General features: G+C 35.7%; 1 protein-coding gene across 5 annotated transcripts in view; it reads left to right on the plus strand.

The window, feature by feature from the left end:
• Nucleotides 1-14,056, plus strand: part of Apool (apolipoprotein O like) — a 121,338-nt gene that overhangs the window by 84,589 nt on the left and 22,693 nt on the right. For all 5 annotated transcript variants that reach the window (XM_004868882.4, XM_087196638.1, XM_021247658.2 and 2 more), the window contains 2 exons: nucleotides 10,169-10,282; nucleotides 10,492-10,609. In XM_004868882.4, coding sequence (XP_004868939.1) covers nucleotides 10,169-10,282; nucleotides 10,492-10,609 — 232 coding nt within the window. The remainder of the gene's footprint in view (nucleotides 1-10,168; nucleotides 10,283-10,491; nucleotides 10,610-14,056) is intronic.

Genomic DNA, 14,056 nt, shown 5'->3' on the forward strand with positions numbered 1-14,056 from the left:
AGTACACCATTGTTTATAAATATCAAAATTTCTTTATCCGTTTATCTGTTGATGGACATATAGTCCATTTCCAAGATTCAGTTATTATGAATTGTGCTGCTGTAAACATGAGTATGCATGTATGTTTTTAACACTTCTGGGAAGATAACTCAAAGGTGAATAGCTAGGTCAAATGGAATTTTTATTTTTAGTTTTTTGAGACCTCTCCATTGTCTTAGTTCCCTCATTGCTGAGACAAAAACCTTGACATCCAAAGTTAAAAGAGGAAAAGTTTATTTTAGCTTACAGTCTTTAGAGGTTTCAGTCCATAATCTGGCTCCAAGGAAGGGTGGCATGGCAGAGGAGAAATAGTCCATGACAGTATAGGCAGAAAGCAAAGCAGCAAGCCTCCCTGTACCTTTTATGACACTTAGGGTGCAAAAGCCTATTGGTTGGTGCCACCCACACTCAGAGTGGGCCTTCCTATCATAGCTAGAACTATGCTAAATCAATCAGTGGACTTATTTTGTTACCACACCCTTAATCCATAGTCACACGCCTCAGATCCAGCCTCCTCTGAAAAGCCCCACCTCTTAAGCACATGAGGCTTGGGTGGGCATCTAGATACAAGCTGTAACATCCATACTGATTAGTTTACATTTGTACCAACAATGCAGAAAGGTTCTTTTTTCCTGGAAGCTCACCAGCATTTATTGGATTTCTTGATCACAGCCATTTTTCTGGAGTAAGATAGAATCTCAGTGTTATTTTAATTTGCATTTCTATACTGGGCAGAGATGTTGAACATTCTTTCATGTATTTATTAACCATTAGTATTTCTTCTAAAAAAATGTGTATTCATTTCAGTTGCCCAGTTTTTGATTGGGTCTTTTATTTTGAGGGTCTTTTTAATTTTGATTTAATTTTGATTTACTTTATTTATTCATACATGCATGCATACTGGGTCTTTCTATGTGGTTCAGGCTGGCCTTGAACTCACTACAGCCCAGTCTGGCCTTGAACTGTCACTGATCCTCCTGCCTCAGACTCTTGAGTGCTGGTATTACAGATGTGCACCACCTTGCCCAGCTTTGAGTTCTTTATATATTCTAGCAATGAGTCCTCTATCTGAGGTAGAGCTGGCAAAATTTTTCTCCATGCTCTAGGTCAGTGATGGCAAACCTTTTAGAGCTTTCAATGATAAAAACAGCCTGCTGTGGCATGTGTGCCATAGGTTTGCCACCATGCTATCAATGGTCTCTTCACTCTGGGTTTTTTTTTTTTTTTGGCTATGCAGAAGCTTTTTAAATTTTATATGATCCTATTTGTTGATTCTTGTTATTTCTTGAACATTTGGGGTTCTGTTCAGAAAGTCCTTTCCTATGAATAATTCAAGAGTTTTACCTGTTTATCTTCCAGCAGATTGTTTCTGTTTTCACATTTGAACTTTGATGCATTTTGATTTCAGTTTAGCACATGGAAAGATATGAGTCTAGATTTAATCTGCATGTGAGTAGCCAGTTTTTCCAGCACCATTTCCTAAAGAGACTATCTTTTCTTCAGTATGTTTTTGGCCCCTTTGTCAAAGATCAGATAGCTGAATGTTTCTGCATCATCCTTTCTATTTCATTGATACACATTTGTTTTTGTGCCAATAAAATACTGTTTGTATCATCATAGCTTTGTCATACTACTTCAAATCTATGGTTATGATGCCATCTATTTTGCTCTTCTTGCCCAGAATTGGTTTTGCTATTCTGAGTTTCTTCCAGTTCCATAAGAATTTAAGAATATTTTTCTCTAGTTCTGCGTGGTATTCTAATTGTAGCTCTTGCTATACTCATAGGGTTTTGGAAGTATGGCCATTTTGACAATATTGGTTCTGCCTGTCTATTAACAGAGTTTTCTTTTTTTGATATCTTCTTTCATCTTCTTTTCCAGAGTACTGTAGTTTTTCTTGGGAAAGGCCTTTCACTTACTTGGTTAGTTTAATTCCTAAGTATTTAATTTTTGTTGAAGTTATTGTGAAAAGTATTGTTTTCCTAGTTTCTTTCTCAGTGAGTTCATGATTGGTGTGCAGGAACCGTGGATTTTTGTGTTGATTTTGTATCCTACTACACTGATGAATTTGTTTCTTCATTCTAGGAGTTTTAGCGGAATTTTTCAGGTCTATGTAAAGGATCATGTCATTTGTCTTGTTCCTGATTTTAGAGGGAAGGCTTTCAACTTTTCCCCAATGAATATGATGTTGGACATTGGTTTGTCATAAATGGCTTTTCTCAGATTGAGATAAGATCCTTCTATCCCTGTTTTATTCAGGATTTTTTATAATGAATGGATGTTGGATTTTATCACAGGCTTTTTTTTTTCATCTAGTGAGATAACTGTGTAGTTCTTTCTGTCCTTATTTCTGTTTATGTGATGTATTACATGTATTGATTTGTGTATGTTCAAACATTCATTGCATCCCTAGGATGAACCCTACTTGCTCATGATGTATGATGTTTTTGATTTGTTGCACTGTTTACAAGAAGCTAGTTGGGGATTTTCAAATCTATAATTATTAGAGGCATTAATTATTACTATAGGCATTTGTTTTGGTTTAGTTCTTTTCTCATTTTGTAATCAGGGCAATGTTAGCTTCCAGGAATGATTTTGGAAATATTTCTAATCTTTCAATTTCTTTAAAAAGTTTGAGGAGAATTGGAATTAATATCTTCCTGGAAAGACATGCAGAATTCAGTCAAGTAGAATTCAAAGGTGAATCCATGAAGTCCTGGGCTTTTGTTCCTTGTTATTTAAAGAAAAACAACAATGACAACAACAACAAAAACAACTGCTTCAATTTCATTGCCTCATTTCTTTATTCAGAATGTTTCTATTTTCTTGGTTCGGATTTGGTACTTCATATATATCTAGAAATTTATCCATTTCTTCTGGATTCTCCAATTTATTGAAGTACAGATTTTTAAAGTAGTTACTAATAATCTGGATTTCAGTAGTATACATTTTGGTTTCAAGTTTTCTACTTCTAACTGCATTGATTTGGGTCTTTTCTTTCCTTTTTTGGATAAGATTAGCTAAAGGTTTATCTATTTTGTCTATCCTTTCAGAGAACCAGCTCTTCATTTCATTGATTCTTTCTGTTTTATTTTTTAGTCTAAATTTTATTAATTTCTGCTCTGATCTTTATAATTTCCTTGCTTGTACTAGCTTCAGATTTAGATTGTTCTTGTTTTTCTAGGTGCTTCAGGTGCATCATTAGGGTATTTATTTGGACTCACTCTGTTATTCTGATGTGGGCATTCACAGTTATAACTTTACTTCTTAGGACTGCTTTCATTGTATCCCATAGATTCTGGTATATTGTACTGCATTATTGTTTGATTCTAGGAATTGTCTAATTTGTTCTTAATCTTTTCTGTGAGTCATTTGTTATTTGAGAGTGTATTGTTTAATTTTCATGTTTCCATGTTTGCATAATTTCCATGGTTTCTTTTGCCACTGATTTCTAGTTTAATTGCACTATGATCTGGTAATATGTGTGGGATAATTTTGATCCTTCTGTGTTTATTGGGTGGAAGACTCTGGATATCTATTAAGTCCATTTGTTCGAAGGTGTGGTTTAACTCTGATATTTTTTTATCCAGTTGGAATTTTTGATAGTATCATATTGAAACCCATACTCTAATTGTGATGACATTTATCTGATCTTCTATATCCAATTGTGTTTATTTTATGAAGGTAGATGTGCTAGTGTTTGATGAAAATATATTTATTTCTCCCTGTTGAGTTTTTTCCTTAACCAATATGTAGTGACCTTCTTTGCCTCTTCTGGTAAGTTTTGGCTTCAAGTGCACTTTGTCTGAAAATAGGATATGTACCCATGTTTGTTTTCAGGCTCCTCTTGCTTGGAATATTGATTTCCGCCTTTGATTTTTAGTCTGTATATTTCTTTTCTTTTTCTTTTTTTTCAATAACTTTATTTACTAACTGTGTACATTTTAGATATACAGTACAGTTAGAGTCATCATTGGGATCTTGTACCTATACATGATGTATCTTGGTTCTTATTTTTTCCCCATTCCCCTGCCTTCCCATCACCCTCTCCACCCCTCCCTATTTATAAAGACCGTTTCCATTTTTTTCTTTTCTCGTATTTTTTCTTTTCCCTTCTTTTCTTTCCCCTACCCCTCCCTCCCACTTCCCCTACTCCTTTAGACCTTTTCTTCCTATTCCTTGTGATCTTTCTTTTTTTTTTTCTTAAATTCTTTTATTGGTACATTTTAGGTATACAACACATTTACATTTCTCATTGGGAACTTGTACCTTTACATGATGCATCTTGGTTCTTATTTTTTCCCCATTCCTAGCCCTCCCTTCACCCCCTCCATCCTTCCCTATTTACAAAGACTTTATTTCCTTTTTTTCCATTTCTCACCATTTTTCCTTTCCCTTCTTTCCTTTCCCCTACCCCTCCCACTACCCCTACCCCTTTGGACCTTTTCTTCCTATTTTGCATTATCGATTATTCATTCTAATCATTGGTACATTTTAGGTATACAATATAATGACATTCATCATTGGAAATTTGCACCTTTACATAATCTCTCTTGGTTCTTATTTTTCACGCTTGCCCAGCCCCTCCCTTCAACCCCTCCAGTCCTCCCTATTTACAAAGATTTTGTTCCTATTTTTCATTTTCTCATATTAATCCCATTCCCTTCTATCCTTTCCCCTAGCCCTCCCACTTCCTTCCCCTTTGCCCTTTTTCTTCCTATTTCACATTACCTATTATACATTTTAGTCCTTATTTACACTTTCAGTTTTTCACACCAGAGAAACTACTCAGTATTTATACATGTGTGTCCTATTTATTTCACTTAAGAGTATTGCCTCACTGTGCATCCACTTAGCTATAAATGTCTCTAATTTCTCATTTTTTGTGGCTGAGTAGTACTCTATCTTATAAAAAACTACATTTTCTTTATCCAGTCTCCAGTTGATGGGCATTTGGGCTGTTTCCAAGTTTTAGCTATCACAAACTGTGCTGCTATGAACATGGGTGCACATATATCACTGTGGTATGATTCTTTTAATTCTTTGGGGAAGATCCCCAGCAGTGGAATAGTGGAATCAAATGGGACTTCCAGTCCTAGTTCTTTGAGGTATCTCCATACTGATTTCCACAGTGGTTGCACCAGTCTACACTCCCACCAGCAGTGGCGCAGGGTTCCTCTTTCCCCACAGCCCCACCAGCATTTGTTATTGGTGGATTTCATGATAGCAGCCGTTCTTTCTGGAGTGAGGTGGAATCTCAGCCTTGTTTTCATTTGCATCTCTCAAATGACCAGTGATGTTGAACATTTTTTCTTTGAGAAATATCTGTTCATTTCTTTGAGAAATGTCTGTTCATTTCAGATGCCCATTTTTGGATTGGGTGTTTAAATTTGGGAGGTCTGACCTTTTTAAATTCTTTATAGATTCGAGATAGTAGACCTTTGTGTGAGGAAGAGCAGGTGAAGATATTTTCCCAGATTGTGGGTTGTCTCTTCACACTGCTGGTGGTTTCTCTTGCTGTGCAGAAGCCTTTTAATAAGAAGAGATCCCACTTGTTGATTCTTTGTGCTAGTTCACAGGCAACTGACGTTTTGTTCATAAAATCTTTTCCTACACCGATGTCTTCAAGAGTTCTACCTAACCTCTGTTCCAACTGGTTCAGCGTTTCTGTTTTAATATTTAGATCTTTAATCCATTTTGATTTTAGTTTAGTGCATGGTGAGAGATATAGGTCTAGTTTTAATCTTTGGCAAGTTGAAACCCAATTTTTCCAGCACCATTTATTAAAGAGGCTATCTTTCCTCCAGTGAGGGTGTTTGGCTCCTTTATCGAAGATGAGATGGCTGAGTGTGTCTGGCATTGTTTCTGTATCTTCTAATCTCTTCCCCTGGTCCTCAGGTCTTTTTCTTTGCCAGTACCATGCTGCTGTTTTTTTCACAGTAGCTTTGTAATACAGTTGCAGGTTGGAGATTGTGATACCCCCTGCCATGTCTCTGTTACCTAGAATTGCTTTTGCTATTCTGGGTCTCTTCTTGTTCCAAATGAATTTTTCGATTGTTTTCTCAAGGTCCGTGAGGTATGCTGCTGGGATCTCAATTGGAATTGCATTAAATCTCTATAGCAGTTTTGGAAGTATGGCCATTTTCACTATATTAATCCTTCCTACCCAGGAGCAGGGGATGTCTGTCCATTTTCTGATATCATCTTCAATCTCTCTTTTCAGAGTGCCATAGTTTTCAGAGAAGAGGTCTTTGATTTCTTTCATTAGGTTGATTCCTAGGTATTTCAGTTTTTTGGATGCTATTGTGAAAGGAATTATTTGCCCTATTTCTCTCTCAGTGAGTTTGTCATTCGTGTAGAGGAAAGCTATTGATTTTTGTGTGTTGACCTTGTAACCAGCTACTTGACTGAATTTGGTTATTAAGTCTAGAAGACTTTTGGTGGCATTCTTGGGGTCTTCTGTATTAGTCTGTATATTTCTTTATGTATCAAAATGTGTTTCTTCTATACAGTATACTGTTGGATTTTGTTTTTTGAACAAGTCTGCCAATCTGTTTTGACTATCGAATTGAGACCATTCATATTGAGAGTTATTACAGATAGGTAGTGACTTATTCCTGTCATTGTGTTATTTTCTTGGTGATTCTTTTTTCTGCCATCTTCCTTAACTACTCACCCAGGGTGTTATGGTTATTCTAGTAGACTTTTTTTTTTGCATTGTTAGATTCATTGTTTCTTTGTAGTATATTGAAAATTTTTTGGAGTGCTGGTTGGTGGTGCTCTTTGTCATGGAAAGACCTTGTTCATTAATTTCAAAAGAAAATTTTGTAAGATATATCTGTCTGTGTTGGAAGTTGTTTTCTTTTCAGGCTTGAAATACTTCACTCCAAGTTCAACTTGAAGGTATGTGTTAGAGAAGTCTGCTGTGTAAGTTCAGTATATTTACCTTTATATGTGATATTTTTGCTGTTCTTTTATACCAGTGATGGCAAACCTTTTAGAGCTTTCAGTGATAAACAGCCAGGTGCAGCACACATGCCATAAGTTTGCCACCACTGTCTTATACCTTTTAAGATTCTGTCTTTGTGATACGATTTTTGGGGTTCAGCTAAGATGTGTTGTGAAGTTCTTTCCCTGTAGTGTATATTTGGGGTTGTGTATGCCTTGCTTATCTGTATGTTTAATTCTTTCCCAATATTTGAAAGGTTTTCTGATATTATTTCTGTAAACAGATTTTTTATGCCATTCATGCCATCTTCTAATTTTTCACTAATTCCAGTTAATTTTAGAATCCTCTCATTTGTGTCATCTAGAAGCTGTTGGATCCATTTTTCATGTTGTTTTCAAGTTATTTTTGAATAATTGATCACCTATGTTAGCACTAACTTCTAAGGTTCTGTCTTAACATTGGTGATGCCTGGTCTCCATATTTCAATAAAATTTTTTAATCTCATGGATTTCTGTTTAGATTTCATTTTCATGGAGTCTAAGTTTTTCATATATTGGCCATTCATGTTTTGTATTGTATATTTAGATCAGCTAGCATTTTATTACTGTCTTCTGTAAGCTCACAGATCATTTTGCTTATTAAGTCCATTACCTGTTTAGTTATATTATCTTTGAGGTTGTTAATCTTACATGTCTTTAAAAAATAATCTTCTCACTTATCATTTCAAACAATTCAGCTATGTGACTTTTTCCTCCTCATAGATGCCCTGTGGACCAGCTGTGGGGGAGTCAGGAATTTGGGGAGGCATTTTGTTGCTTAGTTGTCTCATGGTTCCTGTGAGTGCATGCACGTACATGCACTGAGTTTTCTGGTTGATTATATTGGAAAGACTTTGTTGCTAGTATGGAAATATGTTTAATGTCTTCTTTTCAGTGTTGTTCTCTGGGTATGGCTAGCTATATGCCTTTGGATCAGTACTAAGATCCAAGCACCTCTGTTAATTTGGGAATGGAAGATGCAGTACAATTGCCCTAGTACCTAGTTCTCCCAAAGTAAACTAAAGTACTATCTTGTTTCAGGTGTCCATTGGCTATCTTGGAACAAACATATCCTCACACATAAGGGACACACACACACACACACACACACACACACACACACACGTATATATGAATGCATATTGAGGACGGAAAAGGACTTTATACTAGTGTATTGTTTTATTTTTTAGGTATAGATACATACTTAGTTAACACATACTTAGTTAACACCAGTTATTTTTTAGGTATAGATATATACTTAGTTAAGAAGAAAAACAACTCTTTCTTTGAAAAAAAAAGGCTACTGTTTATAAAATGTGTAATCTTGGAAAGCTCCCCATGAAAAATCAGTAACTCTTGAGTTGACTTTAACCATAAGAAATGAAGAATGAGAAAGGGGAAGGAGGAAGGTGTCGGAGGAAGGAATCAGATTTTCAGTGAGAAAGCACTATCAATGAAAGTAATTACCACATTAGGTATTCCAGGCTCTGCTTTATTGTGTTTGTAGTTCATATTTTATCTTTCTACCTAAAATATAATTCTTTGTAGAAATTACCTGATACCTTTTCTTAGAGAATGGGGAAAAATTTAAACAAAATCATTAATACGCTTATGATGGGTCTGTAATTCACATGTGTCGCTGCTGGGTGGCTCTGATTTGAATTTGATCCTTCCTGCCAGCTTGAACCACTGGTGGTACATGCATTACTATCCCATCTGGCAGCTTGTGACACTTCTCAGGGGGTCCTTTAATTGCAACAATGCAAAGAAAGGCATTGATTTAGCAGACCTGATGTCATCATATTACAGTTTCTTAAGGAAAAAATTAAAATGGTATAAAATTTGTAATACAACTAATTTGTGATATAGCACTTGTGAAATGTGTATTATTTGCACCAGCAATGGGGTACTTATAAGATTTTTGCGGTAAAATTTAGAGAATTAATTATTGATAAATTATTCACAAATATAAACAAATTTCTTGTAAGTTAATGAAAAGAATACATGTGTTGATTATAATAATTTTAATTGTTATGAATAGGACTGATTAATATTTGTATTTGGGCAGTAATTAAAATTTAAACAACTAACTAGATTCAGTCTGTTTATAGACTTTTTGTTAACTTTATTAGTGAAAAGACCAATAAAAGTGGTTCAGTGCATTTGTACCACCATTGGTACAAGCCCCCTGATGGCAGTCATGCATGGACCAATGGAGATTCAAACTGGTGGGTATGTGTTAACTTTGTAGCATCTTAAAATTTCATTTTCTCATTTAGCTATTATTTCAAACTATATTTCCCAGACTTCTGTAACTATGCATAGTTTTCATTAGCATAATGTCCTCTGTGATCATTCACATTGCTGCAAATGGCAGAACATAGAAAGACAAATGATGCATGGAATTACTTATATGTGAAATCTAGAGTAGTTGAATTAAGAAGAGCAGTGTATACTAGTGGTTTCCAGGAGCTGGGGATTTGAGGAAATGTTAAAATGTTAGTTGAAGAGTACAAAATTTCAGTTACAAGATAAAAAAGTTCTGGAGATCTATATACAGCAGGCCACTTACAGTTAGTAATTTTATATTAAATACTTAAAATTTGCTAAGAGAGCAGCTCTTAAGTGTACATACCAACAAAAAGGTAACTGAGCTTATGAATATACTAGTTTGATTCTAGGAACCATTAGAAAAATGTGTAGTTGCGTCAAAGTGTCACATTGTACACCTTAAATAGAAATTTTATTTGTCAGTTATGACCTGATAAAGCTGAAAAATAAATTTAAAGTAATGAAATAGGGCTAGAGGTATATCCTCAATGGTAGTCCACTTACCTAGCATGCTCAAAGCCCTGGATTCCATTCCCAGCACTAAATAATAGTGATATAATAATAATGATAATAGATATAATTTTAAATTTACACATCACAATGTGAATGCAAATTATACATTAGCCTTTTGTAAGAGACAAATTTTCATATAAGGTTAGGAGAATGGTGCTTTATGTTATGATCCAGAGGTTTATATTTTTGCTATTGATTCTCATTGATTTATATAAAATACCTGATGTGAATTCTACAGTGCTTTTATTTAAAATTTTAAAAATATGTGTTGTTTGAATCACTTTTTTATTTGAATTAGGTAACTGGAAAAAAAGCATATGCTACAAGCCAGCAAATTTATGAAGCAGTTAAATCATTGTGGACAAAAAGCACCAAAAAAGAATCACTCCCTGAGCCTAATGGAAAAACTAAGGTAGAGTTTAAATGGACCAAAATGACAGACAGTGACTTGTTTGAGTAGGTGTTGGCTTGGATGGGCTAATAGGGTTATCGGACAGAAGTCAATGATAAAATGAAAGTTAATGAAATCATAATAATGTGGTATACTATAGTTGATTTAGGATGCTTTATTATTTTAGTAAAGTGATTTACTTATGAAAGAAAAATCTTTTTGGTACACAGCTAGGAATCTCTGACGAAACAGAAATACCTGCAGAAACAACTCACATCCTGAAACATTCAGTGCCTTTGCCAACAGAATTCAGTTCTGGAACAGTGATAAAATCAGAACCCACCTCAGGTTTGTTTGGAATATTTCAATTTTATTTATATTCTTTTATAAAATAACTTTATAGCATTTCCATTAATAATTTGAGCTTGTTTGTGTCTTTTCTTTATATATAGTTTTGCTTTCTCATATATGTAGTTTGTATTTTTGGGTTATGAGAGATTTAGCTGTCTGGAATTTTTTTTTACATCACTACATAGTTCATAATGCAGATTTTTATATGTGGGGATATAGAGTAGCACTAACAAGTTGATTGAGTCAAACATTTAATATCACTTCATAAATGTGAACTATTTTATCAAGAGGTGGTAAATGTACTTCTACATATTCTATCAAAGTATGAGTTATACCTACATAAAAACTCAACTTCCATTTCTTGTGCTATTAGCATTCTTGGCTTCTATCATTTGTATTTTTACTGTATTTGTATTAAAGGAGAATTTAGCATTGAATACTACTGTATCAATAGTACCCAATTAAAGTACTTATAACTTTGTTAGAATTCAGCATTAGCAAATAATTCTTTCTAGGACCAAATACTGACTTCCTAAAAAATACTAATATGGGTGCACACCCTACCGATGTCCTGAGTCTCACAGAACACGCCAAGTCAGCCCGCTGCTGAGACGGGCAGGTCTGTGCACGCCCTACCTAGGTCCTGAGTCAGGCGGAATACGCCGAATCAGCCCCCTGCAGACAGGCAGGTCTGGGCACGCCCTACAGAGGTTCAAAGGCGTGCAGAAAACACCGAATCACCCCACTGCAGACAGGCAGCCACCTGGTACCACACTACAAAGACGCAGAGGACACCAGACCACCAGACCAAGGTACTGAGTCCCACTGCCCAGAGGTAGGGGCTTCTGAGACATCGCCCCAGTGCTCATTGTCCAGAGGAAGGGACTTCCCGGTCACCATCCCTCCTGCTGCCCCTGTCCCACCTCTCCCAGCTCAGAGGAGGTAATCCGTGCAGGCGCTAACAGCCCCCCGCCCCAATTGAAATGAGAAAACAAGTAAATAAGGCTCAAAACCAGATCTCCAGATCACGTACAGCAACCCCAAAGGGAAATGAGATGGAACACTCTGATACTCAACCATCTGGATCCACTGAACTGGCAACAAAAGGGGATCTGGAAAAAATGAAATCAGAAGTAATTTCTCAGATAACAGGAGAAATTGTGCCCCTAGTACAAGACATGATTAATAAATCTAGAGAGGAGCTCAGGAACATGATGGAATCTCAGCATAAGAAACAAATGGAATCCATAAAACAGATGCAAATAGATTTCCAGGACATGAGAAACTCCATTGAAAGTCTACACAGCAGAATGAGCCAATGTGAGGACAGAATTTCAGATATAGAAGATAAGATTGCAATTAGTGACCAGGAAAAGAAAAATTGCTTCAAAATTATGAGGGAACATGAGAAATCAATCCAGAAGCTACTAGATGATGCAAACAAGAATAACATAAGACTGATTGGGCTCAAGGAAGAAACAGGAGAGAGTGGAGATGACATAAAAAAATCTCTTCAAAGAAGTAATGGCAGAAAACTTCCCAAGCAGGGGAAAGGAGCTTGACATACAGATAAGTGAGGCATATAGGACTCCAAATAGCCTTGATCAAAAAAAAAAATCTACACATAGGCTTATAATTGTTAAGATTCCAGAAACACAACAGAAGAAAAAAGTTCTCCAAGCAGTCAGAGAAAAGAAACAAATCAGATACAAAGGAAAGCCCATCAGAATCACAGGAGACTCCTCAACACAAACCATCAAGGCAAGAAGAGCTTGGAGTGACATATTCCAAGCCCTAAAAAAAAACAGCCTCCAACCCAGATTGATGTACCCTGCAAAACTATCTTTCAAAATGGATGGAGAAATAAGATACTTTCATGACAAAGAGCACCTTAGGAAATTCATGAATACCAAATCGGCACTCCAAAGAATTTTACACAATATTCTAGGAACACACATTGAGGATCACAACCCCAGGAAGCAAAGCAGAATGAACCCATCTGGCATGACAAGAAATTAAATATAAAGGGGGAGAACCCAACAAAAAGAAAAAGTCATGGCAATGACAAGTCAGTATGTTTCAGTTATAACCATCAACATTAATGGTCTCAATTCACCAATCAAAAGAAATAGACTGGCAGAATGGGTCAAGAAGCAAAATCCAACAATATGCTGTCTACAAGAAACACACTTAATTCAAAAGGAAACTCATAGACTGAAAGTTAAAGGGTGGAAAATAATACTGCATGCGACAGGACCCCGAAAAAAAGCAGGAGTAGCTATCCTCTTTGCAGATCAAGTAGATTTCAAACCAACACTGATTAAGAGAGACGAAGAAGGACCCTACATCCTTGTAAAGGGAAGAATCCAAGAGGAAGAGATGACAGTCATAAATATCTATGCAGCAAACACTAGTGCACCCAACTATATAAAACAAATACTAATGGACATGAAAAGTCATATATGCACTAATACAATTGTAGTGGGGGACCTCAACATCCCACTGTCACAAATAGATAGATCAACTAGACTAAAAATAAGTAATGAAATACTAGAACTCAATCAAACTCTTGAACAAATGAACTTAACAGATGTTTATAGAGTCTTCCACCCACAGAATCAGAATACACATTCTTCTCAGCTGCACATGGGTCATTCTCCAAAATAGACCACATACTCACACATAGAACATGTTTAAGTGCAAAGGAATTGAAGTTATCCCCTGTATATTATCAGACCATAATGTGATGAAATTGGAGATCCATAGCAAAAGAAACTCAAAAAATTTCATAAACACGTGGAAATTGAATAACACACTTCTAAATAACCAATGGGTCATAGAGGAAATTAAAGAACTCAGACAGTTCCTTCAATTAAATGACAGTGACATTGCAACATATCGGAATCTATAGGACACAATGAAAGCAGTATTACGAGGGAAATTCATAGCAGTGAATATGCATATTAGGAAAACAAAACAAGCCCAATTAAACAACCTGATGCTGAACCTCAAGCTTCTAGAAAAAGAAGAGCAAGACAACCCCAAAGCTCATACAAGGCAGGAAATTATAAAGATCAGAGGACAAATCAATGCAATGGAGACTAAGAGAACGATACAAAAAATCAATGAAGCCAAGAGTTGGTTCTTCGAAAGAATCAACAAAATTGACAAACCCTTAGCCAAACTTGTCAGAAAAAGGAAAGAAAAGGCCCAAATCCATGCAATTAGGAATGAAAAGGGTGAAATTACAACAGACCCAGCAGAAATCCAGAGGATCATCAATACCTATTTCCAGAACCTATACGCCAATAAGATGGACAACACAGAAGAAATGGACAGATTCCTAGATACATAGGAATTACCAAAGTTGAACGAAGAAGAACTAAAAACTCTGAACAACCCAATATCAAGCAATGAAATTGAAAATGTAATTAAAAACTTATC

This window comes from Heterocephalus glaber, unplaced genomic scaffold (assembly GCF_053883595.1).
Source record: "Heterocephalus glaber isolate CG9 unplaced genomic scaffold, H.glaber_assembly_v1.0 deba00001613, whole genome shotgun sequence".
NCBI classification, from domain to species: domain Eukaryota; kingdom Metazoa; phylum Chordata; class Mammalia; order Rodentia; family Bathyergidae; genus Heterocephalus; species Heterocephalus glaber.